This window comes from Dipodomys spectabilis, unplaced genomic scaffold (assembly GCF_019054845.1).
Source record: "Dipodomys spectabilis isolate Male_0828 unplaced genomic scaffold, ASM1905484v1 ptg000544l, whole genome shotgun sequence".
NCBI classification, from domain to species: Eukaryota; Metazoa; Chordata; class Mammalia; order Rodentia; family Heteromyidae; genus Dipodomys; species Dipodomys spectabilis.
This window is the reverse complement of record NW_024871221.1, coordinates 162,413-187,816: the sequence shown is the minus strand read 5'-3', so window position 1 is coordinate 187,816 and position 25,404 is coordinate 162,413. Positions and strand designations below refer to the sequence as shown.

At 61.8% G+C, this 25,404-nt stretch overlaps 1 protein-coding gene across 2 annotated transcripts in view; it reads right to left on the bottom strand.

The window, feature by feature from the left end:
* Shank2 (SH3 and multiple ankyrin repeat domains 2) overlaps nt 1-25,404 on the bottom strand; it is a 289,122-nt gene that overhangs the window by 182,314 nt on the left and 81,404 nt on the right. For both annotated transcript variants that reach the window (XM_042670380.1, XM_042670381.1), the window contains exons 10-12: nt 21,303-21,621; nt 13,229-13,395; nt 11,318-11,431 (exon numbers count right to left, since the gene is read on the bottom strand). In XM_042670380.1, coding sequence (XP_042526314.1) covers nt 11,318-11,431; nt 13,229-13,395; nt 21,303-21,621 — 600 coding nt within the window. The remainder of the gene's footprint in view (nt 1-11,317; nt 11,432-13,228; nt 13,396-21,302; nt 21,622-25,404) is intronic.

Sequence of the window (25,404 nt, the reverse complement as noted above, 5' to 3'; positions counted from 1 at the left end):
CTGATGGCGGGCGGGGGAGGGGGAGGGGAGAGGGGAGGAGGGCACCTCATCAGGGGCAGCCACGCCCTCTCCCCAAGCGTGACGTCACCAATCTTCTACAACACACGAGAGACTAGGCTGGAGGTGTGGCTCCAGCGGTAAAGCACCTGGGTGCAAATCCCAGGATCTGCAAAACCTCCCAGCCCCACGCTCAGGACACAGTACAGAGAAGGGGTAGGAATGCCACCCCGGCAAGGGTGGGGAGGCCTGCGGGCCGGGCCAGAGTACAGGCGAGGCTGCTGCACCCTGGGCTGGCCAAGGGCAGCGCTACCCTGACCACCCCAGGGCCAAAGACCCAAAGATGGGCGGCATGCCGGTGGCACCCTACTGACTGACACCTGCCTGCACCTGGCGCCCACACACAGCAGCTTCAGACAGCTGAAGGGCTCAAGACAGGAGGGGTGGCACACAGGCACTGGGTGAGTGTGAAAAGGAGGTGAGAGGGGGGCCTACAGCCACCCCAGTGAGGCCACCTCCTAACCCACCCTCATCCCCATCCCCATCCCCCATCCATCCTCATCCTCATTCATCCACCATCCCCCATCCATCCATCATCCCCCATCCATCCCCCATCCCCCATCCATCCACCAGCCATCCACATCCTGATCCCCATCCCCCATCCCCCATCCATCCCCCATCCATCCCCCATCCCCCATCCATCCCCCATCCCCCATCCATCCCCCATCCATCCCCCATCCATCATCCATCCCCCATCCATCCATCATCCACCATCCATCCATCATCCTAATCCATCCTCATCCTCATCCCCATCCCCCATCCATCCCCCATCCTCATCCATCCATCATCCCCCATCCATCCCCATCCATCCTCCATGCACCATCCTCATCCATCCACCATCCATCCACCATCCTCATCCATCCACCATCCATCCACCATCCACCATCCTCATCCATCCACCATCCATCCACCATCCCCCATCCATCCCCCATCCCCCATCCATCCACCATCCCCCATCCATCCATCATCCACCATCCATCCCCCATCCCCCATCCATCCACATCCTCATCCTCCATCCATCCCCCATCCCCCATCCATCCACATCCTCATCCCCCATCCATCCACCATCCATCATCCATCCCCCATCCATCCCCCATCCCCCATCCATCCCCATCCATCCATCATCCATCCATCCACAATCCACCATCCATCCACCATCCACCATCCATCCATCATCCACCATCCATCCACCATCCTCATCCACCATCCATCCACCATCCTCATCCACCATCCATGCATCATCCTCATCCACCATCCATCCACCATCCTCATCCACCATCCATCCACCATCCTCATCCACCATCCATGCATCATCCTCATCCACCATCCGTGCACCATCCTCATCCACCATCCATGCATCATCCTCATCCACCATCCATCCACCATCCTCATCCACCATCCATGCATCATCCTCATCCACCATCCGTGCACCATCCTCATTCACCATCCATCCACCATCCATGCACCATCCTCATCCACCATCCATCCACCATCCTCATCCACCATCCGTGCACCATCCTCATCCACCATCCATGCATCATCCTCATCCACCATCCATGCATCATCCTCATCCACCATCCATGCACCATCCTCATCCACCATCCATCCACCATCCTCATCCACCATCCATGCATCATCCTCATCCACCATCCGTGCACCATCCTCATCCACCATCCGTGCACCATCCTCATCCACCATCCGTGCACCATCCTCATCCACCATCCATACACCATCCTCATCCACCATCCGTGCACCATCCTCATCCACCATCCGTGCACCATCCTCATCCACCATCCATGCATCATCCTCATCCACCATCCATGCACCATCCTCATCCACCATCCATCCACCATCCTCATCCACCATCCATGCATCATCCTCATCCACCATCCGTGCACCATCCTCATCCACCATCCGTGCACCATCCTCATCCACCATCCGTGCACCATCCTCATCCACCATCCATCCACCATCCTCATCCACCATCCATGCATCATCCTCATCCACCATCCATCCACCATCCTCATCCACCATCCATCCACCATCCTCATCCACCATCCATGCATCATCCTCATCCACCATCCTCATCCACCATCCATCCACCATCCATCCACCATCCTCATCCACCATCCATCCACCATCCTCATCCACCATCCATCCACCATCCTCATCCACCATCCATCCACCATCCATCCACCATCCTCATCCACCATCCATCCACCATCCTCATCCACCATCCATGCATCATCCTCATCCACCATCCATGCACCATCCCATCCACCATCCATGCATCATCCTCATCCACCATCCATCCACCATCCTCATCCACCATCCATCCACCATCCTCATCCACCATCCATCCACCATCCTCATCCACCATCCATCCACAATCGGTCCATCAGCCACCATTCATCATCCACCATCCACCATCCATCCATCATCCACCATCTGTCCATCATCCATCCACCTACCCATCTACTATCTACCTGCCCATCATCCATCCATCATTCACCCTCCTATCTCTCCAACTACCCATCCTCCACCCACTTCCCATCATCCATCTATCTATCATCCATCTGCCCATCTACACATCCACTCATCCACCCCACCCATCCATCCATCCACCCATCATCCACAATCCATCTATCCATTGTCCACCCACCATCCATCTACCCATCTGAAGCAGGACAGATTAGGGAAAACGAGGCATGGTAAAGGGCAGCCAGGAATTCAAAAACTCAGCTTAAAGCAAATATAGGACACTGATTTTCATCAAAGTCATTTTAGGAGAAAGTGAGGCAGGGTAGATGAGGGAAGACAAGGAGAGGGGCGGCCAGGGATTTCAGGACAGTGCATTGGAAGCACAGAAGCACAGCCCTCTTTGTTTTAACCCTGGCACTCCTTCCAGCGCTGCAGGGTTGGCACAAGGAAGGGAAGAGAGCGAGAGCAGCTCTGTCCTCCTGGCCTTGCTGCTGGCCCCGGACACTCCGTGGGCTCTAAGGTCCTAGAGGACATCAGAAAGAGGACACGTGTCCCCGAGACGCAGTCACTGGGGACAGTGTCTCCTCAGCCCGGCGTGCTCTAGGCCGAGGACAAACAGCCGCGGCAGGACGCATCCTCACTCAAGAGTAAGCACCAGGTCTCAAATGCAGGGTGCATGTGTGCATTCCTAAAAGGGATGCCCAAACGTGGGGGTCACGGGCTCAAAGGTCAGGTCAGCCTCAGAGCCCCTGAGCCACAGTGGCAGCGGCGGCACACCCAGAGTGGTTAGAGCGAGATAGTCGCCTGTCCGGCCACTTCAAGTCAGACTCTGTCACAGACGTCCCAGAGCAGGGTGTCCCCCCCCAGGGCAGCCCCTGCCTTTCCGCCTGTCTGCCTGCGTGCTCAGGCAAGCCCTGCCACTGTGAGCCAAGGCGAGGGCCTTAAGTGAAGAGCCCCTGCCTTTAGAGGGAAACTGAACCTGCACCTGCACCCGCCCATCCTCCCGCCTCTCCAGGCAGTCCACGCCTCCCAGTGTGCTCCTGGCCTGGCTCAGTGGCTCTCGGAAGCAGGCAGGTCCCCCACACGTGAGTGTCCAGCCGCTCTCCCTTGACCCTTGCCTGCACCGTCTGCGTGGATCAAAGCCGCTGTCACATGGGATTCCAGCCCGCCAGCCATCTTTGGAAAGCTGCCTAAAAAATACAGCTGCCGAACACACAGCTCCCGGCCCCGCGGGCTCTCTGGGCCAGGAGGGATCAGGGGGATCTGGAATCAGCATGGCTTTCCAGGGAGTGCGGTTTAGGACCAGGCCCCCACCCCCGTGCAGCCCACGAGGGGCGGCCTGGAGGAGAAAGCAGCCAGTCCGAGCCTGGCAGCTGCCGGGAAAGGCGCTCTCCACGCCTCCCCGCCACGGCCTACTGCAAACTCAGCCCCCGACACACACCCCACCAGCACGCGTGCACATACCATCCCCCAGCAGGCGCACGCACACACGCCCCCCCCCCGTGTCACAGGGCGGGAGGGGGCATTCAGAGAGGCCAAGCCAGAGGTCACGATCACAGTGCAAGAGGCGGCGCTGGGCCCGGGCCTGGGGCCTTCCCCAGGTTGGACCCCAGGGCAGAGCACGGCTGCGGTGCCTGAAAGAGGGGCTTGCGGGGAGCGGAGGGCAGTTCTTGTCTGCCGCCCGCAGGAGCCTGGTTAAGGCCCTGAGCCTCGCAGGGGCTACATTCACAGACAAAGCCCAAGGAGGATGTGAAGGTGAAATGAGACCCTCTAGGAAGAGGCAGCCAGCGAGGACAGGGATGTGTGCAAAGAAGGACGGTGTGCAAACCCCCCCCCCCCCGTGTGTGTGCAAGCCCTCCGGCCACACGCTTTCAGGGGGACTTCCGGCCTCCAGCGCTGGAAGTGAACCCAGCCAGCTGCCCTCCCTGCTGGCTCCACCCACAGCCCCCTGACAGTCTGGCTGTGAGGGGCCCTCTCCTGTACCCCTCTCTGGAACCCCCTACCAATCCCCCCGCAACCCATGGCTGCACCACAAGGTGACTTTGCACCTGGAACCGCAGACCACACATCCTCCGTCCTCTGGCCTGCAGGACCCCGTGTGGGGAAGAGGGGCAGGGCGGGTCCCCAGCATCACCAGGTTGTCATGGTAACCCAGAGCAGGCTATTCCCCAGGGCCAGGAGGATGCAGGGAAGGCCCAGGCGGCCGCAGCAGAGCTGATGACCAATCCTCCCAAGGAGGCCTGGCTGAGTGTCGGACACACCACGCGGGTCTCCCCCAGCCTGGGGCCCAAACCGCTGGGAGGACATTTGAATAAAACGGAGTGAAAGCGAGCGGGGGGGGGGGGGGGGGGGGGGGGGGGGGGAGCGGCCGCCCGCTTAATGAACCCAGTCTCCACCGGAGCGAGGCGCGCGCGGCCAGCCCTCATATTTATTTTATGCCCCGTTAGGGAAACCGCCAGCGGCTCTTCGGAGGCTGGTTTTGGGTACTTATTAATATTTTAGATTACAACCAACATGCTAATAGAGTCATTTGCCTGTATTTTTAAATGCTCTAAAGATAACAAAAGCGTTCTATTTTGGAAGGCTGCCGCGGTGGCTGCCTCACGCAGCTCAGCTCGGGTAATTAGCCCAGTCTCTCGCCGGTGGGGTGCCCCCCCCAGCCCCCCCTCCCCTGGCCAGGGCCGCCCAGAGAAGGGGGGGACAGAACCTGCCCCTGTCTTTGTTTCCAGGGAAGGCGCTCCGGTGGCCGGGAAAGTGGGTCACGGCCATCTATGATCTTCAAAGGGAAGGGACGCAGCATGGCAGGCACCGATCTGGGGGTTCACTCGCTACTCACAGTTTCCGACCGCTCCCCTTCCGACATCCCTGCCCCGGTGTGTGGTCAGCCACACTTCCTGGCTCCCCCCCTGGCCGCGCTGACTCTAGCCAGTCCTCACAGGGCTGGTCCCTGGCTGCCCAAGCCAAAGCCAGCCAGCCAGCACAGGGCCGACCTCCCTTCCTAGTGGACTGGGACCTGGAAGGGCACATGGCCGGGGGCTGCCAGGAACAGAGGCCACCGTCTCCACAAAGGGTCCACGCCCTGAGAAGGAGCGGGGCGCTGTAGAATGTCCCCCGACACCTGACCCAGCTGTGCCCGAGGCTAGACACTAGGTTCTTCAAGGATGTAAGCTAGTGAAGTCTTCTTTCTTGGAGGGCAGGGGATGGAGGAGCCTTGGCACTGTCCACGGCAGTTGAAAGAGCGGTAGGAATTGGCGTAGTCTGTATGTGGGGACAGATGCGGGAGCAGCTCAAGGTCGGGGGCTGCCGCGCACACATCTGGGCTGGCCCTGCCGTCAGCCAGGCACTGGAGGCTGCCAGGCCTCCACCAGGACCAACGACACAAGGTTGTCTGCGGGCTGTCTCAGAGGCACCCGCACGGAGACGAGAGCCCAGCGAGGGCCCTGCCTTCCCCTCCGCCGCTCACACCGCGCTCACACCGCGCTCACACTGCGCTCACACCCCCGGACTGCGCTCACACCGCACTCACACCGTGCTCACACCGCGCTCACACCGCGCTCACACCGCGCTCACACCGCGCTCACACCGCGCTCACACCCCCGGACTGCGCTCACACCGTGCTCACACCGCGCTCACACCGCGCTCACACCGTGCTCACACCGCACTCACACCGCGCTCACACCGCGCTCACACCGCGCTCACACCCCCGGATCTCAGGGTACCAGGTCACCTCCAACACAAGAGCCGCCCCTCTTAAAGGGACGCACGCATCGCGATGGCAGGCGACGTCCCAGTGCACAGCAGCCACCACAGTCCTCATTCCCACCCATGGCCGGGAGGAAGGGAAGGGTCCTTTGGTCAGGAGCCACAAGGCCCAGGCGCTGCGCAAGTTGTTCAACCTCCCAACCAAGCTTGCTTGCCTGTCTGCCTCCCTCCCTCCTCCCTCCCTCCCTCCCTCCCTCCCTGCCTCCCTCCCTCCCTCCCTCCCTGCCTCCCTCCCTCCCTCCCTCCCTCCCTGCCTCCCTGCCTCCCTGCCTCCCTCCCTCCCTCCCTGCCTCCCTCCCTCCCTCCCTCCCTGCCTCCCTCCCTGCCTCCCTCCCTCCCTCCCTCCCTCCCTGCCTCCCTGCCTCCCTCCCTCCCTCCCTGCCTCCCTCCCTCCCTCCCTCCCTGCCTCCCTCCCTCCCTCCCTGCCTCCTTCCCTCCCTCCCTCCCTCCCTCCCTGCCTCCCTCCCTGCCTCCCTCCCTCCCTCCCTGCCTCCCTCCCTCCCTCCCTGCCTCCGTCCCTGCCTCCCTCCCTCCCTCCCTGCCTCCCTCCCTCCCTCCCTACCTCCCTCCCTCCCTGCCTCCCTCCCTCCCTCCCTCCCTGCCTCCCTCCCTCCCTCCCTCCCTGCCTCCCTCCCTCCCTGCCTCCCTCCCTCCCTCCTTCTTTCCTTCTTTCCTTCCTTCCTTCCTTCCTTCCCTCCTTTCTTCCCTCTCTCCCTCCCTCCCTTTTCTGTGCCATTACTGGGGCTTGAACTCAGGGCCTGAGCGCTACCCCTTAGCTTAAACTCAAGTTGGGTGCTCTACCTCTTGAACCACACAGCTCCACTTCCCGCTTTTTGGTGGGTAACTAGAGACAAAAGTCCTATGGACTTTTCTGCCTGGGTTGGCTTCAAACCAGGATCCTCAGAGCTCAGCCTCCTGAGTGGCTAGGATGACAGGCGTGAGCCACCGACGCCCGTCAAAGCCTTTTAATTTCTCTGGGCCCCTGTTCCTTGTCGGGCAGTGACATGAGGCTGGGGCGCTTAGGGGCACAGTACTACCTGGGAGCCTGGGGGAGGGGGGCGGGGACGGTGGGGGAGGGGGGGATGGTGGGGGAGGGGAGTGGGTACGGTGGGGGAGGGGGGCGGGGTCGGTGTGTGATGCCCTGCGCGGGCTGCCACCCGTATGGGGCTGGGTCGGCAGTGGCTGGCGTGCGGATCTGGGCCAGGCTGGTGGTCATTATGTTCTAGCACAGGGCTCGGGTGTGGATGGGCCCTTGAGGCCCCATTGTTCCCAGCTGGGGGGGGGCTTTCACGACCGCAGTGGGGAAGCAGGGAGGGGTCCCTGGCTCCCCAAGGCAAAGTGCAGCCACCGCTGGGAGCAGATGGCCCTGGAGGTCGTCGGAGAGGCCAGACAGCAGGGAAAGCCCAGGACCGCAGTGGGTAACAGCCAGACCCCACGCGGGACCTCTTCCTGCAGGGCGTGGGCATCCACGCAGAGGGGGGGCCTGGAGACCCCCTGAGCGGGGGCGGGCCTGCGGCTGGGGGCGGGGCAGCAGCCCAACATGGCCTGCTTGTTTACACACAAGCTTCTCCACAGAAAAGAACACTCCTTGGTGGTTCCTCAGAAACTGACTCATCACCTGGCGCCGAGCGGCGACTTGGGAAATTTATCTCAGTTTCTTATTTAAGATCCGTCGCCAGGGTGTCCTGGCTTTGGGTTCTGTTTTAGAACTTGAGGGAGGGAGGAGGGTGAGCCCATCACAGAGGAGGAGACTGAGGCCTTGGGAGGAGGAGGGGCCTGGGAGGCTGGCGGGGTGAGGGTGCTGGCCCCCCTTCCTTCCCTCCCTCCCTCCCAAGACTGTGGTCCCACCACCGCCGTGATCCGTCGTGCACGTCAGCCTGGTCTGGCCACGAGCATAGGAAATGTCGTGAGGCGATCTCTGCCCATGCACAGTTAGTTGACGAGGGTGGCCGGCCACCTCCACAGCATGGCAGCCATCCTCCGTCACTGGACAGGACTTACAAACAGAACAGAGGGCCTCCTGGGAGGAGGCCGCTCGGCCCAGGCCACGGCATCGGCCCCCAGGGAGTCCAGGGCTGCCAGCCTGCCCCTGGCTTCACACCTGCCAGCCTGATCCCTGAAGCAGGCCCGCGGGACAGACAGGCCTGCCTCCCCGTCCGGAGGCCTTGGCGGACACACACGCCGCCAGAGGTGGCATCCGCTGGGCAGCACACGGAGCCCTGAGGCGAGGGGATGCGTGGCGGGCGTGGGGAGCACACTTGCACGCTGGCTGTCAGCTCACGTGCTGACTGGGAGGGCCACGCGGCGCAGCTGAGGCTCGCGGTGGACAAGGCCAGGGTGGACACACAGCGGTGTTTTTGTGCACAGAGACACACGGCTGTCCTATGCTTAAAATGAAACATCACCACGCAGGTCCCCATCTCCCTGGCCTTCTCCCAGAATCAGACGGCGCAATCCACCCCGGCACCGCCGAATGGCGAGACGTGAATGGGAGCCCCGACCGGAGAACCGGTCTCCTGTCTCCCCATGGATCAGGGCAGATGCAGCAGAGGCAGCAGTGCCCAGATTTCCCACATGCAGCGGAGCACTCCGGTTTACAAAGAACCCGCCCAGCCCCGGCAACTCGCGCCTACTTCATCTCTGAGATCAAAAGGGCCCTGGGGAGGGAGCTCACTGGGCACCACCAGACGCCTTCGCTTCTATAGACTAAGAGCTCCAAACTGCGGAACACGCCAAGGCGCCACTACCAGCTGTTCTGGACATGGAGCCCAACTTGTAACAGTCCACCCACCAGTCAGCCACGAGCCAGACAGGGCCACCAATCAGACACGGCCACCAATCAGACAGGGCCACCAATCGGACACGGCCACCAATCAGACAGGGACAGCCATCGACCAGGGCCACCAATCAGACAGGGCCACCAATCGGACACGGCCACCAATCAGACAGGGATAGCCATCGACCAGGGCCACCAATTGGACAGGGCCACCAATTGGACAGGGCCACCAATCGGACACGGCCCGCCATTGGCCCGGGCCCCTATCTCAGCCCCTGAGGCGATGGAATTCAGCTGTCTCCCACAGCAGAAAACACCTGCCCAGCTGGCCCGGCATTCTTTGTCCTTGAACTGTCTGTGGAGCTCATCCGATGGACCCCCAGCTCCATTTCTTTTTGTTATACTGAGGAGGCAGAGTTTCTAGGGGCGGAGACAAAGCTGACCTGGCAAGAATATGCCGGCTGAGTGGAGACACGTGAAAAAATCTTTTGTGCCATCTTTTGGTTCTATACATAGTCAGGATCTGCACATTTCCAATGTAAATAAAAAAAGCTACAAAAGCAGCAACTATATAAAAAATAAAACAGAGATAACTCGGGCTTCATTTAAAATTAAAAAAGCAAACCACTTTTACCCATTAAAAGACACTACTGGAAAATGATAAGACAAATCACAAACTGGGGGGGGGGTGATATTTGCCACAGACATCTGATGCAGGGTCAACAAGCAGAGGCAAATGAGAAGAACCCTACCAACCCAGAGCAGAGATAAGTGCACTGTATCTCAGTTATTAAGCGCGCCAAAATCTGCACCGATGCTTCTGGAAAGAAGTCATGCGTCCGATAGCAAAGCCCACGGAAGACACCTGGTTGCCGCTGTCACCAGGACGCCATGACTCTCTCCTGATCAGACTCTTCTTGTGATGGGTGCCAACCAACCCACAAAAGACCAAGTCAGCCTGACACCACCAAGCGTGGCTGGGGCCGGGGCTCGTGGGAGGGCCTGTAGCCTGTGCTCACCTCCTCCTCTCCTTCTCACAGCAGTTCCCATGTCCTTAGTGTGTCACCCGTGAGGGGTGCCCCACCCCCACCCCGAGGATGTCCGGCTCCCCTCCTGTGTCGTCACCCACATGGCGCACCATCCCCGCCAGAGCACCAGGGCTGCAGGTGGAGTTGAGACTTTACTCCCCGTGAGAATGGGGAGACAGAGGCAGAAGAGGAAGGCTGGGGGGCTGGACGAGATGAAGGCAGGGCTGCCGTCAGTGTCAGGGGCCAGGAGGGTGGCTGCAGTCTGGGGGCTGAGACCCGGAGGGGGTGGCCCCGGAGCCTCCACCCTGGCTGGAACCCCGGCCCGCCAAGACCCAGACTCTGGACCCCAGGGGGCTGAGTTCTACTGAAGCAGCGGTGCTTTGCCCCAGCTCCCAGGACCTGAAGGCCCAGGAAGCTGGCTCTTCCTCCCGCCCCCCCCTCCCCCAGCAAACCAGCAATGCCGGCAGCCGGCCCAGGGTAGCACAGACACAGGTACCTCTGTCCCCGACCCTGGGAACCCGAGCTCAGGGCCGGATCGGCATGGGGGCCCCCACGACGTGTGGACACCTGAAGGATCCCAGAGCCCACACCGCCAGGCACAGCGTTCCCACCCCCCCCCCCCCCCGGGAAACCGCCCAGAGCGGAGCAGAGCTGAACACACCGTGCTCAGCAGCCACAGCGTCATGCCAGAGGCCAGCAAGGGGGGCGGTCACCAGGAAACCCACTGAAGTCCACACAGCTCACAGGTGGGAGACATCACTCCCCCCGGCCCCCTTTCCATACAGCGTCAGGAATGGCTCTGACTGGCAGCCGCACGCCTGGGCCTCCCCCAGAAGCGCAGCCTGCGGCGCTGAGCTCTCAGGGAAAGTTAGGCGTAAGCATCATTCCTGCCCGGGCAGCTGTGTGTGGCCCTCGGGGCGGGAATGGGGTTCTTGCTCACCTGTGGGGAGCTACCTGTGTCCTGACTCCACCCAGGAGAAGAAATGGACATTTTGTCAACCCGTGAAGTGGTCCTGGATGGCCACCACACCGGCGCCCAGCGCCCGACTCACACACACACAGCTCCCCACGACTGGCCGTGATCGTCTGGCTTGGACGAAGCCGGAGGAAGAGAGGGAGCCGGACCTGCAGCCCGGCCTCCCCGCCACCGCCAGCTGGGCCCGGCCGCGCTCCAGGCCGCCCGTGAGCCCCGGCGCACATGAAGCCAGCTTACCAGCCTGGCTGTCCCTCGGCTTGCACTGGACCTCCTCCACGCAGTCCGCCGGGAACCATCCGATGTGCCCGCGGGCGCTGCCTTCCCAGAATCCGCCCTCGCCGATGCTCAGAACTGGAGGAGGCAGCAGAGGAGGACAGGCGTTAGAGAGAGGGCAGGGCAGGGGACACCCGGACCAGGGCTGAGGACCTGCAAACCCGGAGGCCCAGGACCACGTGCCCACGGACAAGGGTCCTGGGGAGGACCCTGGACGGCACAGCGCTCCGCTGCCCCCAGGCCACCTCTGACCAACACAAGAAGACAGACAGACGGGCCTGCAGGCCCTCGATCGCGTCCTTCCCATGTCACTTGTCCAAAGGGGCATCTTTGTCTGTCTGTCCTTGTCCTCTGTGAGTCTCTCCAGCAGTGATTTCAGCCACAAAAGCCTGGGGCCGGGTGGGGAGGCTGGGCTGTGCGGGGCTGTCTGCTCTCAAGACGTTGTTCCCCCTCCGCGTGGAGAGAAGATGGAAAGATGCCCCAGCCCTGGGCCCATCGGTCATGTGGTGCTGGTAGCTTGGGTTTTTGTTTGCTTGTTTAATTTGCTAGTACTGGGGCTTGAACTCAGGGCCTTGTGCTGTTCAGCTAGTGCTCTACCACTTGAGCCACACCTCTAGTCTGGCTTTTTGCTGGTCAATTGGAGATAGAGGAGTCTTGTGGACTTTCTGCCCTGGCTGGCTTTGAACTGTGATCCTCCACATTGCAGCCTCTCAGTTAGCTGGGATTACAGTGCCCGGGTGAGCACTGATGTCTGGACTCTGATTTTGGAAAGAAGAAACAAATTCTTTTACAGAGATGGGACAATGACCCCTCGGTGTCCTCCACTGTGTGCAGATGGACAGACAGCTGTCCCTCACGTCAGGACAGGAGCCGCTCAGCATGGGCTTGGATGTCCCTCATTAAACCCAGTGCCGGTGCATAGAGGAGCGAGAGGTACTGGGTGCGGGTGCTGGTTTTTAAATTCAACCACGAGCTGAGCTCTGCTGACTTGTGCGTCATCCTAGCTACTCGGGAGGCTAAGCGCTGAGGATCACAGTGCAAAGTCAAGTCCCTGAGACTCTTATCTCTAAGGAAACACCAAAAGCTGAGAGTGGAGGTGTGGCCCAAGTGGTAGAGTGCTAGCCTTGGGCACAAATATTCAGTGTCCAGGTCCTGAGTTCAAGCCCCAGCACTGGCACAATTAATAACGAAATTCACCCTCACTGCTTCGCCAGCCCAACCGGTGGTCATTCGGCTGCTTCCCTCCCCGCACAGAGCCCTGGCCTGGGAGCCCCCGGGGCCACAGCACTGGGCTGGGACGGAGGCCCATGGGGTGCGCCGCGGCTGCCAGACCCTGAACCCTTCCCTCCCACGTCCGTTCTTCCCGATTGTGAGCAGGTCACCTTGTTTTAAAGACCAGCCTTGGGGCTTCGGGGGCGGATGGGCTCTGCGGTGTCTTGGCCTCACCCACATGCCTGCCCGTCCCTCTTCCTCTTTGGTGTCCACCTTCCTGTGGTCCCTGGGGCCCCCGTTAACCAGCGCCCCGGGTTCTCAGGTTGGCCAGCCTGGAGGCTGCACAGACAGCTGCTGTCAACCAGGCCTGGGCCACCGCCGGGGCCAAGGGGCGGGGCGGGCTCGGGGTCCAGAGCTGGACCAAGCAGGGAGACCTGGGGGCCGCTTTGGGGTCACACAAGGGAGAGGGCCGTGTGGCAAGGAGGGAGAGGGGCTGCGGCCCTGTGAGAGGCGGGGTGCCCGCGGGCCTCTTCCTTCCCTGCCCCCACCCCAGGCACGCTGAACAGCGGGTGCTGGCAAACCTAGCCCTGTCCCCCACTACGGCCATTCCAGAGGGCGGGTGGGGACTGAGAGGCCCCGAGCAGGGTGGTGGGCAGCGCTGACCTTTGACCCTGTCGCCGCGGTGGAGGGGGATCTCTCCGTCGCCTTGGGGTTGGTATGGCTTGACGACGACAAACAGCCTCCCGGGCACCGCGCTGTAGAGCTTCCGCTTGGGCCCCGGGTACTCGAAGGCCGAGGCCGAGGCATCCTTGCTAGCTGGGAAGGGGGGCCTGGATCAGAGAAGGGGGGCAGGGAGGGGCGGGGAGGAGGGAGAGGGAGGGGGAGGGAGGGAGGAGGGAGAGAAGGAGAGGGAGACATTTAGTCAGGAGCTTCACTCCAGCACCATAGCTGACCTGTTCCACCAACACCAGGCTGCTGGCCATCAGGAAGGTCCCGTGAGGGCGGACGGTGGCAGGGGATGGACAGGCCTTGGGCAGCACCTGTCAGGCCACACCCATGTCCAGCCGCGGGCAGTGGTGCCACAAGATGTGGTCCACGTGTCAGCCTGCATCTCTTGCAGTCCTGGGGATTGAACTCAGGACCTTGTGCTTGCAAAACTGGTGCCCTACCCCTTGAGTCATGCCTGCAGCCCCTTTTCGTGCTGGCCTTTTCCAGGCAGGGTCTCACTTGATATCCTGGCCAGCCTGGGCTGGTGCCTCTCTGTACCACTGGGGTGACAGGCGTGTGCCACTGCACCAGACACTGAATGAGGTGGGGTCTTAGGCACATCCTGGCCTCGAACCATTATCCCCTGGCTTCTACTTCCCAAGCAAGCTAGGATTACAGCCCTGAGCCATGGTGCCTGATACCTGGAATCCGTCACTAAGAGGAGAAAATTCTGACCCTGTGCTGACAGGGTGCAGCCCAGCTGGGCACAACAGGACACAGAGTTTGAGGTCCCACTCATGAGGTCTCTGGCGCAGTGGGTCACGTGGGTCATGGGGGCCAGGGAGACAGTCTGGGAAGGTTCTGGAGCCGGACAGTGGGGACGGCTGTCCAGCCGAGCGCGTAGGTGCTCAGAGGTCAGGGTGGACACGTGGAGCACCGCTCACCACAAGTGGATGGAGCCGCGGGTGGAGCCGCAGCACCTGAGGCCGCGCGTGGGTGGCCTGTCTACTGTCCACGGTGGCGCCGGTCGCTCTGGATGCCAGAGGCTGCCATCACCCCAGGAGGCACTGTGTCTTTCTTGTTTGATGTCATGCATTTCACAAAGACCCACCTCCCATTCCCCCCCACACCCAGTGTCCAGCAGTGTCCGGGAGGTGTGGGGCGGCCTCACAGCTCAGGAAGGAGCAGCTGCCCAGGTCCCAACCAGGAAGACCCCAGAGGAGGCCTGGTCATCTCTCTCGCCCATCCCAAGACAGAGGTCTTTCAAAATGATATGTCCACAGGGGAATGTGGCCGGGGGCAGGACAACGTGGGGGGCTGCTGATCCTAAATGGCCAGAAAGCAGCTGGGTGGCTCACGCCTGTCATCCTAGCTACTCGGGAGGCTGAGAGCTGAGGACCGCGGTCCAAAGCCAGCCCAGGCAGGAAAGTCCGTGAGACTCTTACCTCCAATTAATGACCAAAAGCAGGAAGTGGAGCTGTGGCTCAAGTGGTAGAGTGCTTGCCTTGGGTACAAGGGACAGTGCACAGGCCCTGAGTTCCAGCCCCAAGATTGGTACACATGTGTGCGCTCTCTCTCTCTCTCTATATATATATGAACACACACACACACACACACACACACACACACACACACGCGCACACACACACACACACGCACACACACACACACGCGCACACACACACACACACACACACACACACACACACACACGCACACACGGCACCCAGCATTCTCCGTGCTGGCTGTTTATAAGAGGACACCAGCCAAGGGGAAGAGTTGCAGTTGAACGACATGGAAGAACACTCTAGAACTGAAGGCACACCTGAATTCGACCCCAGATCCAGGGTGTGTATGTATGTGCTCCTCACAATGACTATCATGTCTTTGAGCTTCCTGCAAGGGACCAAGGTGAAACAGGCACCCATGGAAAATTCTAGAAGCTGAGGGCTGCATTCTCATGATTTGATGTGACTCTCCTCACACCTGTATGTGGGCCCCCGAGAAACGCCCTGGGGTAGGTACTAGCTTCTGAAAAGTTATCAAAGTGCCGGCGTGCCAAACCGAGTCTCAGGTACCCCGGCTAGGATGAGGCCTGGGCACGGGACCCGGCTGGCGTCTCTGCGGAGCCGGGGCGCAGAGCTAGAATTGGGCTGTGGTGTGCTAAATTTAGAGTGTCATTTAGGCTGCTGACTAGGCCGGCCTGGGACAGCCCCGCCCCAAGGCCCAGATGCGTCCCTCACCTGCGCAGAGCAGAGCGCAGGAAAGCAGGCCGGGTCACCTGGCCGCGCTGGCACGGGCGGAAGCCCTGGAGGCCTCCCAGGCTCGAGGACATCTGGGGGACAGTGGGGGATGGGACGGGGACAGCAGGGACAGAGTCTCCCAGGGCGGCCATGCCTGCCCCCGCCACGCTCAGTCACCGAGTCCTGGAGCCACAGGTCCCGGTGAGAGCTGTCACCAGCAGGCAGTGTGGCAGGACACCCCCCCCCACTCCCCCACCCACGCCCCAGACCCCGGGACCCCCAAGCAGGAACCCCTGCAGAAGCCGGGGGGAGGGGGCAGTGGGGATGACACCCCCGCATGGGGTTTAGGAGAACGAGGGAGGGAGGCCAGACACGGGCCCGGCTCCCAGGGGAGCCTCGGCGGTGGTCATGGGCTCTGCCCCAGCGGCCAGCACAGGGCTCTGCGGACCTCTCCCTGTCGCCCTCCTGGCCAGGGGCAGAGATGGCACGTGGGGTCATCTAGACCCCCAAATCCCAGCAGCGGGGCACAGGCGGGCCTCGACACCCCAAAACGCCACTGAGGAAGGGGAACTGGAAGACTGTTCCTCACCCTCCTCCACTGCCCACCCAGATCTCATCCGCCGCTCACACACCTGCTCTACCACCCACGCACCAAGTGTCTGTTCACACTCCCATCCTCACGTCTGTCATCCTTCCGCTCCTCCACCCATTCACTTGCATACCTCTGTATCCAACCATCCAGCCAACCATTCCCTACTATCTACCAACCAGCCATCACATCCATCCATCCACCCATCCATGCACCCATCCACCCACCCATCCATCATCCATTCACCATCCATCCACCCATCCATCCATCATCCATCCTTCCATACACCCATCCACCCATCCATCATCCATCCATCATCCATCCTTCCATACACCCATCCCCCCATCCATCATCTATCCATTCTTCCATCTACCCATCCATCCATCATCCATCCTTCCATTCACCAATCCATCTATCATCCATCCATCATCCATCTATCCATTCTTTCATCTACCTATCCATCTGCCCATTCATCCATCATCCATCCTTCCATGCACCCATCCATGCACCCATCCATGCACCCATCATCCATCCTTCCATGTACCCAACCATCCACCCATCTATCATCCATTCTTCCATTCTTCCATCTACCCATCCATCCACCCACCCATCCATCCACCCACCCATCCATCCATCCACCCACCCATCCTTCCATTCACCAATCCATCCATCATCCATCCATTCTTCCATCTACCCATCCATCCATCATCCATCCATTCTTCCATCTACCCATCCATCCACCCACCCATCCACCCATCCATCCATCATCCATCCTTCCATCCACCATCCAGCCAGCCAGCCATCATCCATCCTTCCATGTACCCATCCATGTACCCATCCATCATCCATCCATCCTTCCATCTACCCATCCATCCACCCATCCATCCATCCACCCACCATCCACTCACCTAAACATCATCCAGCTACCCATCCATCCACGCATGGATGAAGCAGACAGACGTGATACCATCTATCAACTACCCATCCACTTATCCATTCATGAATCCATCCATCCATCACCCATCTATCACCTATCCATTAGCTCACCATCCAGTCGCCTATATATCCATCCGACCATCTATCCTCACATTTATCCATTTGTCCATCCATCATCTATCCATCATCCATCCATCCGTCCATCTGTCCGCCCATCGTCCGTCCGTCTGTCCATCCATCCATCCATCCTGCACCCAGCCTTCTTTCATTCATCCTTCCATCCGTTCCTCCACCCCCTGGATGAGCACCACCTCTTGGAATATCTACCCTCATTTCAGGAGGGGTGGCCAGGAGTGTCCATGGGAGGAAGTCTCTTGGAATCTACTCTGCACAGATGCTGTGCCCTGCTGCAACCGGACAGTGAGTGACCAGTGCCTGGGTCGCCGGGCCAGCGCTGGAGCATGCGGCCTGGGCTTGGAGCTCGGCTGCTGCCATCTGAGAGCCCAGGAGCCCTCAGACACGTGCGGGGGCTCCAGAGCAGCGCTAGGCTTCAGCAGCCCTGCCCACGAGGCATCTTACTCACTCTTAATTTGAACCTCTCGGAGGCTACAGGTGGCAGAGGGGGCGGGGTGCCGGAAACACTGCTCTTACCCTCGTGGCACAGGCGGCCCTCCTCCTGCCCCCTGTCCCCGCTCCGTCCTGCTAGAACCAGGGAATGTGCTAGTGCCAGAGGAACACGTCTTCCCTGGCTTAGCTCTCAGCACCTCCTGTGTGAACTAGGCCCTCTCCCAGTGGCGGCCCCGGACAGTAGAGTCACATCCCCGCCCCCCGCAGGAGGCCAGGCTGCCCCGCCCCCAGCCCCCTACCCGGCCTGTACGAGGAGCCTGGGTCTGAAGCTCCCAGCTCACACTGTCCGGGTTTTCCTCATTCTCTGCCGAGAACAACCAGATGGAATCCCAATCAACTTGTGTTAGTCAGAGGGCCGGTGGCTGGATCTCAGCGCCAGCACGCCACCGGCACGCTGGCTTCCACTCCATGGCGACTTGCTGAGTGAGCTGGGCCACTTCCCGCCACCCCGGGTGAGCGAGGATCTGCCCACAGGAGCCTCTCCCATTCATCCTCCTTGGTGACTCGCAGACTTACTCATTTAGGCCGCCTGCTCCTCAGGGAGCCCCTTCGCCAGGCCTGGACATAGCCTGGGGAGTCTCCCCTGTGCCCCCCGCCAGTGTCTCTGCCACACACTGTGACAGGCCGGCTCTAGGCCTCACCCCTGCTCTGCCAGCAGGCCCAGCCCCTCCCCGTTTCTGGGTCAGGACAAGGCACCGGGGAGGGAGCAGAGCCACCTTCTTTGTCGGGAACTAGGTCCTCGAGTCCCTGAGGAAGCAGAGGGAGGGCACGGGAGGGGAGGGAGAGGGGGAGGGGGATCCCAAGCCGCTTTGCTGCCCACACCTGAAGGGTGTGCGGGGTGACGGGCTCCGGTGGCCGCTGGCACCGGCCTGTGCTGGCCCTGGCCTGCCCAGCTGGTTCTCACGGTGAGGTCTCACCTCTGCCGGCTCACCTCCCACGCCGGAGCCAGGGGTGTGGCACAGGGAGGCCAGGGCGGATGGAGGACTGGATGGAGCCATGTCTGGGGGCCCGTCCCAGCTGCAGCACTAGGGGGCGCTGCCTCCAGCAAGGGGGGCACCCAGCCTGGCCCCTGCCCACATTTGGGCCCCACACCTGCAGGAGGAGGGAGGCTGCTGCCAGGCACTGTGTGGCCCTCCCCTCCTCTGGACCAGCGTCGGGAGGACAGGAGGGAGAAATGGGGAAGGGGATGGACGACCACCAGGGGCAAATGGGGGAGAGCACAGGTAGAGACAAGGTAGCTGTGGGTGTCTTCCCCATCTTGCTCCCCTCTCCCCTCCCTGCCACAGGCTCGGGGCTGGTGGGGCTAGCGAGCGCCTGAGAGGGGTCCGGAGGGTTCTCCATGTTCCCGGTGAGCCCTGTCCTTCCAGCAGCAGAGACGGACGGCCTGCAGGCCCAGGCCCAGGCCCAGGCCCAGCCCCAACCCCAGCCCCAGGCCCAGCCCCAGCCCCAGCCTGCCAGGGGCCTCTGAACTCTGTGTCCTGCTTCCCGCTGAGGCTGGCTCATTTCTCCAGCAGATGTTCCTGCCGAGGCTAGAGTCCTGGCCAGGAGAGTGAGGGGCAGCAGGAGCGGGGAGGGGGGCCGGTGGGCAGGCTAGGGGTGGCTGTCCCATCCAGGCTGGCTCTCACCACCCTGTGGCGAGCAGTGACGAGCCTTCCAGAACACACACCAGGAGCAGAGTGCGGGGGTGGGGGGGCCGCTGGCCACGGGCAGGCCCCCGCTGTGGGTAGGGCGCACTCTCCCTCCAGCCAGGTGCCGCATGCCTCCTGCCCCTTGCCACGGGCCGGCGTCTGCCCCTGGACGAGGGTGCCCCCTGCCCCATGTGGCTGTGGGAAGCTTTCCTAAACCTTCCGGAGACCCACAGACACGAATGATGGCCGACGCACGGCCTCTGGAAGGAAGGCAGAGCACAGCGGAAGGACGCACAGGGCGGCCCTCAAGCCCGGCCGGCCGCGGTGCCCTCCCGATTCTGCACAGACAGAGAGGGGGCTGGATGCCAAGTCTCATGTCCTGGAAGAAAGGTGCATGGCCAATCACCCCATCCCACAGCCTGGGGCACGAAGAAGGCAGGCCCGGCCGCTCTGAGCCGAGGCTGGACATGTATCTGAGTTCTCGGGGTGACACAGAACAGGCCCTTAGGACAGCCAGGCCCGTGCTGAGCGCCTGCCCTACAGTCCTCCATTCAACCCTGAGAATGACCTCAAGTCCATCTGTAGAATTCATTTCAGAATCCACAAAGAAGAGGCACAGGAGGGTGTGCCAAGGTGCATAACAGCTCAGTGGGACAGGCAGGAGGAATTCCAGGAAGCCTGGGCAGCAGCACGTGCCCACACACACACATGCTCACACGCACGCACACACACACGCACACACACACACACACACACACACACACACACACACACACACACACACACACACACACACACACACACACACACACACACACACACACACACACACACTGTCCCTGCCCTGCCCTGGCCCTGCAGCCTCTGGGCTCACTGGATTTCACCCGTGAGAACCATCGCCACATTTCCAGCCAGGGTTGTCTGGGAGCCTCTAATCCAGCTTCCCACTGTTTCTGGCTCCCGGGCCTTCCCGACTCTAAGCTGCCCAAAGCTGGGTCTACACCAGGCCTCACTGGGGCAGGGAAGTACGCATGAGCTCAGGTGATTCCCTCAAGCCTGCCTGATGGAGAGCTGTGGGGCGGTGGGTCAGGCCTCCTGTCCGAAGCCCCTGATCACGGCCGGTGTCAGCACGACCCCCTACAGACAGGCCGGGGCTCAGGGGGAAAGATGAGCTCACGGCGGGGTGGGGCCCAGGGCACCGGCACCAAAGGAGACTTCCCATATCACCGGGCCCACAGCACAGCTCGGGCCTACAGGGATGCCACACTGCCAGACCACAGACCCAGGGTCCCGGGTCCAAGCACGGCCAGGTGACAGCCTAAGGCATTTGTAGCCAGGGCACCTGCCCCCACCCCCCCAGCCCCCTGTCCCTGGCCGAATGGTCCCCCAGCAAGGAGCCAGCTCCGTGAATCCCATCCTTGCCCAAGAAAGTCGGAAGGCAGAGTGACAGGAGGCTGGTGCTGAGGTGTTGGAGCGCTGAGCTCGAATCCAGGGCCCCGCTGCCGTGAGCAGTGGGGACACAGGACCCAGACCTGAGCTGGAGGTCCCAGGGGGACCCTAGCCAGCTCTCCGAGGCCCAGCGACCGTGATGCGTCTGTCCTCACCCGGGCCGGGTTTCCTGCCCTTCTGGCTGGGACTAGCAATCACAGCGCTGGAAAGGTGCCGGCCCCCGGCCCCCCGGCCCCCCGGGCCCACCCCTCCTGCCTTTCCACTTGGAGATGCCAAGAGACCAACACACAAGCACAGGGCTTGAGGCCACCACCCGCGACACCAGCCACCTAGCGAGCCCAGCATGGCCTGACCCCAGCCTGCAGTGTCTCAACGGTCATCTCGGACTCGGGCCCAGGAGGGCTCTGCAGGGGTGGGGCACAGCTTAGGCCCCCATTTCCTTGGGCAGTCCATGCTAGAGAGCCGACGTCCCGTGTGTGGAGCCCTCCTGACCCCGTGGCCCTGCCCACCTCGCCGCGCCTGACCCCTGTGGCCCCTGCCGCCCCGCCGCGCCTTACCCCACGTGCCAGTGCGACTGGGGTCTCTTGCCATCCTCGCCGACGCCGGCCAGCCTGTTGAGGGTCGGGGAGCGGCTCCGGGGTCCTGGGAGGTAGCCCCCCAGGCTCTTGGCGGCGCCATCCGGCTTGCTTGGGGCCTGCTGCAGCAGCTGGGGGGAGAGGCTGCGGTGGGAGGGGGCCCCGGGGCACACGGTCCACTCGGGGCCGCCAGCGTGCAGGTTATTGTCACTGTTGGAGCGCAGCAGGACCCGGGGGGCGGCCAGAGTGTTGGGGGGCCTCTGCCTGCGGTTGGAGTAGGCTGGGGCCTCTCGGAAGGGCACTGGATGGGAGAGAACGGGAGAGAGTGAGGAGTGTGTGCGCACATCCAGAAGCAGAGTTACCCGCCACGCACCCAGCCCCTACCCCTGTGCCTGGGCTGCAGGAGCCACAGCCCCACACAGGCCCTGGCCCAGGCACCACACAAAGCACAGAGACGGTGGAGGTCAGGGCCATCTCCACGCACACGAGCTCAAGCCACAGCCTTGGATGGAAGGGACTCAGGCCCCCGCTTCCATCAGGTCTCGCCCCCCCCCCTTGATGCTCTGGGAGGACACCCCTGGCCTGACCGGTGTGAGGACTGGCACCAGCCCTTGCCCAGCCTCGCCTCCTGAGCCCTCGCTCACGCGCAGCCTCCACAACAGGCAGCCTGGGAGCCCATGAGTCCTGGGGGAAGGCCCAACCCTGGCCCTTGGTGCGCGGCTGTGCGTGGGGAGAGGCCCGGATAGAGCTGGTCAGGTCAGAGCGGGTCAGGAGGGTGGGCCTGGGGCGCGCCTGGAAGGAGGGAGAGGAGGACACAGGGAGAGAGGCCATGGAGAGGCTGGGAGGAGCGCACCCCGCCGCACCTGCAGGACAGGGGACAGCACCTGCTGCTGGACACGCCCAGGCGTGGGGTCAGCATTGCAGCGCCAAGCCGGCCAGGCCGACCTGCAGCCTGCGGCAGTGTGTGTCCAGCCCTCCCGGAGCCGCCTCCTCCTGCCTGCCCAGCGCTGCAGCCCCAGCAAACGCCACTAGACCCGGACAGTGCCTGTGGGCACCGGAGGCGGCTGTCCCCGGATTCCCACCCTGGAGGTCTAAGGCCCACTCTGCCCCCCGCCAGGGCTTTGCCCATTCTCCCAGAGGACGGGTCCCAGGGGAGCTTTCTGGGCAGAAAGGAAAGCATGTCATGGGTCGTTCAGGAGACAGACCCCAGGTCCGAGGCCGCGGTGAGGTGAATCACACAAACCTACGTGTGCACAGCGCCACAGAACCACACCAGGGCCAGTGCTCTGACCAGGGCAGCATGCTCTCCAGGATGAAGGCGAGCGGGAGAGAGCCGGCTGGCAGAGCTTGGAGCCCTGGCAGAGGCTGGGGGACGGGTGGGGTCCTGGGAGAGCTGCGGGGACACAGACATGACCCTGGCACTTCTCTCCCAGGCTGGCAGTGACCCAGGGAAGGTGGGAGCTGAGGTGGGCGAGCCGGCCGGTGGTAGTGGGAGGTTTCCTGGGGCCAGGCCTGGGACCTGGCATTCTGGCTCAGGACCAGGACGGTCCACCGGGGAGATGCGCACTTTTCCAAGTGGGTGGCAGGGCCCCTCACCCACCCTGATTCACCAGCGGCAGGAAGAACCTGGCTCCATCCCACTAATTCCTCCAGCAAACCAATCTAAAACAGGGCCCCCGTCAGAGGACACCCAGGGACCCGGCTGGCCACCCAGCAGAAGACACCCAGACTAACCATGGCGGGTGGCATTCTCCCAGAGCCAGAGGCTGTGCCTGGCAGAGTTGAGCCCGGAGCACAGGACGAAGCACAGGACCTAGCTGAGCATAGGGTCTGTTCTGGGTCTGCAGACCTGAGCAGGCAGGACTGAGGACCCACAAAGGGAGCTGCAGGTGCTGTGGAGGCCCTGAAGAGCGCCTTCACCCCAGGGCTGGAGCACGGGGACCTCAGAACCACCAAACTGGGGGATTCCAAGACTGGCCAGAGCCAGAACCGGAGCCAATGCTGGCTGAGATCAGAGGCTCCCGTGGGCGTGAAGGCAAGAGCCCAGTGGGACGTGGTCCCGGAGGCCTGGGCTCCCAGGAGGACCATGGGGTGAGGCCGGGGCTGGCTCTCGGGCTCCTCAGATGAGGGCACCGCCAGACCCGGTGGCCGGTGGCTCTGGTGCCGTGCCCCTTGGCCCCTCCCACAGAACAGGCTGTTCTGTGTTCTGATCACACAGTGGGGAGGTACTGACACCCTCAGAGGGAAAATGACAGGGGTCAGGCAGGCCGGCTAAGGCCAAAACAGGCACATCAGGAGACAAGTCCGTGGAAGAACGCCCCGACAGCAGACTCCCCAAGCTGGGGCCAAGGGGGGGAGGGCACGGGGCAGCGGAACTGTGCACTCTGCTCAGAGCGATGGAAACTGAGCCCCCCATCCCCCACGGTGGCTTTTAGAGAATCCCACCGGAACATGGATGCAGGCGAAGGCTGCTCCGCGCAGGTCCGCACGGCGTAGACCCGGGCCGGGTGCGGGGCACCCTGCACCTGCAGGGGGGCTCAGCGGGACTCTCACCACGCGCACTTCTCCCCCCAGACCCCGTGACTCCAGCGCTCCTCACGGTGACGTCAGGCAGAACAGATGAATGGAGATGGAAACTGCCCCCCCCCCCGACCCCCAGGATCCCTGGGCCGGGGTGAATCTCCTTGCTGGTTGTGCTGAGATGAACTTGGTCTGGGAGAGGGAAGAGGTGTAGAGGTGCCTTTCTACTTTTTTTTTTTTTTCAAGTGGCCTTGTTAGAAATCTTCAGATTTCACATCAAAGAGAGCTCCCCGTCTGAGAAGACCGTCTGCCCATGGAAATGACAGTGTGTGTGTGTGTGCGTGCGTGCGTGCGCGAGAAAAGGGTTAAAAATAACTCTTTTCCTGTCTGAACGTGATTAATATTCCACCCAACTCTTTCCTTCTTTCAGGCAGTCTGCAAACTCTAGGTGGGTGGATATTTTCTTAGCTGTCTTACATGCATATATATAAATATATATATATACACACACACACACGTGCACACACAGAGATACACATACATACACATATACCCCACCCCACAGTAAAAACCACACCAGGTATGACAAAGAGCTGAGGTACTTCTAAAGTCTGCCAAGCCATTTCTCTGCCCACTCCATGTGATTGCAAGCCGGGCTGGCCGTGCGGAGCTGGGAAATCGCCCTGGGAGCGGCTGTGCCCGGGGCCCCATGGCAGGTGCTCGGGCGGGCCCTCCAGGTGGCGGGCGGGCTGGAGTCAAAACTTCCTTCCTTTCTTAGGACTCAGATCCTAAGCCACCCTCCGGCACAGAATCCAAGGTGGACGCTGAGGAATGCATTTCTGCCAGAGGCTAAAGATCCCAAGAAAATGAAAAGCCACCTCCAGCCCGTTAATCCTTTGGATCAATTAAAGCCAAACCCTATGGTAATGGAAGTCATTATCCCTTGCAAGGGACAGACTGACAGCCGGCAATTCCAGGCAGACCAGATTCTCCATCCCCCCAGAAACGGGGAGCAGCAGCTCCGGCTCCTCAGCCGAGCCCCCCCACCGCACGTCTTACCTTCCTTCTTGGTGAAGGCATTTAACAAAGACTTCATTTTCTCTCTGACTTTGGCGGTGGCCGGCTCATTATATAACCCTCCGGGCAGGGAGAAAGGCTAGGCGGGCAGCCCGGCCCCTCGGAGCAGGCACAGCTGGGACTCCGGCGGCGGCGGGCATCTGGGCACGGTGAAGCCCCGAGCATCGCCGGGCACGCCGGTCCCGGCGCGCTGGTGACGAAGCCCACCCCATGTTCTGTCAGCCGAAGCCACTGTGTGTAGACGCTGCTCTTAGCGCCGGCTGCCTCTGGCGGCGCTTGTCATGTGAGCGGAGCCACTCTGCTCCGTGAGCAGGGCACCGGGGAAGTGGTACCACCTAGGGTTAACCCCGCGGGGTGCCGCGCACACACGAGAGGCATTTGCGCGCTGGAGCTCTGGTTATCCAAGGAAACCCGGCTGGTGCCGGGCGCGCGTGGCTAAATATAATGCACTGTGCTTTTCTGCCTTTTTTTTTTTTTTAATTTTTAA